Consider the following 4345-nt stretch of genomic DNA (forward strand, 5'->3'; position numbering starts at 1 on the left):
ATCTTAAGTTGTATTTTCTCTTATAGACATAAAAACCCACAAGTTATGAAAACTATCAAAATATTCCCAATTCTTGTACAATCTTACCAAATGAGTAAATCATAGTTCATAACAAAATTAAGAGGCCTTTCTTAAAAATATAACATCAATTGATCAAATTTTAGTTCAATAAAAAAGAAAATTTAACATGAATAGTAATGTAACTACTCTTTAATATAATCCTCCCACATGATTGACATAAATTAAGGTTGGTGAAAGTTAATGAGGTTGGTAAATGACTGATGAGATTAATTGTTAAAAATATTTACCAACTTATGGGTCTTTTTTCATAAAATATAAACTTATGGGTCAAGTTTTATATTTAAATTTTTTTAAACCATGGTTTGAAATCTCAAATCATACCTTTTTGGATAATTTAGGGTTTCAAATTCATCTCATGATTTCAAACCGCATGTCCAAACGCCTACTAATAATGGCCTAGGACTATTAATATTATCGAACCGTTTCAATACAGATAATAGTAAAAACAAAGAAGTTACAAAGAAACTCACCTTAGGAAAAGGATTGTAAGGTGAAACTCCCGTTAAAAAAACAGATTGTAAAGTACTACTCTACCGTGGATCCTTCTTTTAGGAATAACCTCACGGGTGTCATGACGGGATATTTATGACGGATTCATCACAAAATTATGATGTTTTATGATGAAATTTATAACGGACTTGTGACGATTTTTCTACGATTGTATTCTTCTGTGCAACATTTGCCACTCTTGAATTTGCGATGAATTGTGAAGAATTCTTTTGTCAGAAGTATTGTTTTTGTTTTCTCGTTGTGGCTGAGAAAGCAAAGTTGGCTTCTATTAGAAACAGTCTTTTTAACTCTCAAAGTACGGGTAAGATTTGCATACACTACTCTTTTCAGATCTCACTTTGAGTGATTTCACTAAAAATGTTATTGTTGTTGGGATTGAATTTGTAAATCGCAATTGAAATTATATATTGTTGACATGGAATGCTTTTAAGGTGAAGGAGGTACAACTTGTTGCTAAAAAAGCACAAATGGGTAATGATGTAAGCAATTACCGCTCAATTATGCTCAAGTGGAGCTTACGGAGACCCCACAAGCAAACGGTCGCCAAGAAATTTCAGTCTTGACCATACTGTTATGTACCACACAACTAACTGTCTCCAAATAATATTAAATATTGTACCATGACAAAAAGACAAATATCATAGCTTCCTCTTAACGGCACTTAGATAATTGCCCCAACAATTGGGCATGAATTCATGTACCCTTGGTCCATCACTTTTCACTTGTACCACCACCTATTTCATTATTAATTAAAACCTCGGAATGGCCGAGGAGATAAGATAAAATGCTTGTTTTGATCCGGTAGAAGTGTTTGGATGAAACCCTCGAGTACAAGGACAGAGATGCCAAAGTGGAACAAGACCGAGATGACAAAGCAGAATAAGTATAGGAATCTCCCATGTCATTCCGCTGAATTTAAACCTCGGAAAAGTTTAAGACAGATGAAAGAGCTTTCCGGGCATAGCAATGTAAAATTTTATTTGTCCAAGGGTATATATTCAGTTATCACTTCAAATTAACAAGATAAAAACATTAACACGAAAGAAATCTTCACATGATTTCCAGTTAAAAGTGATAGGCAACTTTCTGGTCAAACTAACAAGGTGTAAAAACATTAACATGGTCAAAGCAAAAGCATGCTTTTTCTATCAGATAAATCAGTTCATTTCAATAGGCTGCAAAATCCAATAAAGACTGTCTGCTGTCTGCTGACAAGTCACAAGAAAAAAGTTGCTTCATGCCATTAATAAAAGCACTTTCGCATACAATGAAAAAGAAAAAAAAAATCAAGAGGATGCCCTTTTAATTAAAGACTAAAGGGGGTTATCAACTTTCTAATTTGGAACCCTAAAAAAGTTCTAAATTAGGATAACGATAATTAGCAGTAGCACCTAAAATGGTTGGTGATTCAAACTTCTAAAAACTCCCCCAAAAAAGAGAAAATATTCTAGAGGATGCCCTTTTAATTAAAGACTAAAAGGGTCATAAACTTTCTAATTTCGAACCGTAAAAAAGGTCTAAATTAGAATAACAATAATTAGCAGTAGCACTTAAAAAACTTATAAAAATTAAATACTGCTCTGTTCACGAGACCAAATATATTGGCATGTTATGTTGTTGCTGGTCCATATTAAACTCCCTGAGGTTAATATACGGGATCTCCACGTCACCTTTTCGGTTAGGAGTCAAAATTCCGGCAAGTGGACCGGAAGTTGACCGGTTAGTCTTCCGATAAGGTGTGTTGGAGCCACTTCTGCTCTCAGTAATATATACAGGCCCAGATATCGATGTTCCCCGTAAAGTAGGTTGCCGGTCAAGATCACCGGTGTCGGAGATTTTGTTGTCATTGTTGGAATTATTAGTACTACTCCTTTTGAAGAAGAGAAGAGCATTTTTCCACCATTTTTTACGGCTAATGTTCTTCTTGATTTTCTTTGAAGAGTCGTCTTTTGAGATTGGTTTTTGTAGCTTGAAATGTAATGTGTCTATGGATGATCTTGCTGTTTCTCTGATTCTGTGCTTTCTTGCTTCTTCCAAAATCTGTTTAAAACAGAGGTAAAATAACGTATTCATATATAACGCATTAATGACGTATTTTACTCCTTCCTCTCAAATTATCTATCATGATTTTCTTTTGAACGTCCTTTAAGAAATTTAGGAGGGATTTTAAATTATTTTACATTTTATTGGTATTTGAACAATCATAACATTATCTTATAATTGACGTGTTTATAGTCTTTAGAACAATAACGACTAAGAGTAAAATGAGGGGAAAATAATTAATTTCGTGTTGAACTTTTAAAACGACAAATAATTTGAAATAACAATTTTTAGAAACCACGACATATAACCTTAGACCGAGGGAGTGAAATTTGGGACAAAAATGAATCTGTATTGAATGTAACGGTGCAAAATGCACCAGTTGATTTGACTCGATCTTTCAAAACACTTTATTCTAAATTCGAGTCTATTATAAAAAAAAATAATAGGTATTTCACGACAAAATAATTTTATAGGAGTTGTATTGATGACATACCTGAAAATAATCGATTTGAGGGTCGAAGCCATAGTCACTGAAGTGTTGAGGTTCAACAATGGAGAAAATGGGGGATTTGTTTGACATTTTTTTGGTTGGTTGAAGAGGGAAAAGGAAAATGAAAGAGTGGAAAGTTGGAAGGAAAGGAAATGGGAGGAGAAAGGAATTATCGCGCCTTTGGGGGCTCAATGGCCGTTGGTATTTGCAAACCCTAATTAATGCATCTTGTCTATTTTTGAAACTTTTCTATGATTTTTTATTGTTCAACTCCCAATAGTAGTACCAGCCTTCTTTATATTTAATGCAATTAAATTACTTCACGCATTCAGCAAGGTACAGTAGCACAGAAAAATGTTTGGTAAAAGGTCTCTGATTAAGGAAAGGTCAGTGGTCAAATTAGAATTCGTAAAAAAATGGCTGTAGATTAACCAAGATGTGAATGCAATTAAACCAATTACAATTTGTTGAAATATTTTGTCATACTCTTATAATATTACTAGATTTGTCTCAATTTATGTGATACTCTTTTCTTTTTAATTTGTCCCAAAAAGAATGAGACATTGCTATATTTAAAAATAATTTAACTTAAAACTTTCTCTTTTAACTTAAATGATTTAAAACCACACAAATATTTATGACTTGTTTTAGATCACAAATTTCAAAAGTCTTTCTTTTTTTCTTAAACACCATATCTAGTCAAACTATATCACATAAATTGAAACGGAAGGAGTATAATTTAAGATACTTCCTCCGTCACAAATTATTTGTCTTTTTTTTTTTTTACACGTCCCTTAAAAAAATACTCCATTAATTTGGACAGGTATTTGACTAACTTTACTCATATTTATATCTAAATTATAATCTCTCTACATAAATTCTTACTCAATTGATGTGTCATCTTTATTAACCGCAAAATATTAATAAGGGTAAAATGCAAAAAAAAAAAAAAAAAAAAATTTGGACCTTAAATTTCTAAAACGACAAATAATTTGAGACGGAAAGAGTAGACTTGTAGCTCAAGAATTTAATTTCCTTCAAAATTTTGTGTTAACCTCTTTAAATAGTTTGCGGGAGAGGGTATTTGAAATATATATCTAATCATATCTATATTTGCTTTTTTACACATTTATTGATTATGCGCCCTCAACGGTTAACGCACTAAATTTTATCAAATCCGATAATTCGTTAGTTGTTGAATCTACCACTTTATGGTTAATA

General features: G+C 32.1%; 1 protein-coding gene across 1 annotated transcript; it reads right to left on the reverse strand.

Moving 5' to 3' along the window:
* Nucleotides 1-2175: 2175 nt before the first annotated feature.
* LOC132032444 (uncharacterized) lies at nucleotides 2176-3357 on the reverse strand. The gene is made up of 2 exons (XM_059422064.1): nucleotides 3128-3357; nucleotides 2176-2631 (listed from the first exon to the last, which is right to left on the reverse strand). The coding sequence occupies exons 1-2, from the start codon at nucleotides 3212-3214 to the stop codon at nucleotides 2176-2178; spliced, it is 543 nt and encodes a 180-aa protein (XP_059278047.1). The 5' UTR covers nucleotides 3215-3357.
* Nucleotides 3358-4345: the final 988 nt, after the last annotated feature.

This window comes from Lycium ferocissimum, chromosome 10 (assembly GCF_029784015.1).
Source record: "Lycium ferocissimum isolate CSIRO_LF1 chromosome 10, AGI_CSIRO_Lferr_CH_V1, whole genome shotgun sequence".
Lineage (NCBI taxonomy): Eukaryota > Viridiplantae > Streptophyta > Magnoliopsida > Solanales > Solanaceae > Lycium > Lycium ferocissimum.

Bases quoted from the DNA above. Each gene is read 5' to 3' on its own strand.
- LOC132032444 (XM_059422064.1), bottom strand. From the start codon at position 3,214: ATGTCAAACAAATCCCCCATTTTCTCCATTGTTGAACCTCAACACTTC. The intron at 2,632-3,127 runs GTATGTCATCAA...TGTTTTAAACAG, and splicing joins CTCAAATCGATTATTTTCAG to ATTTTGGAAGAAGCAAGAAA.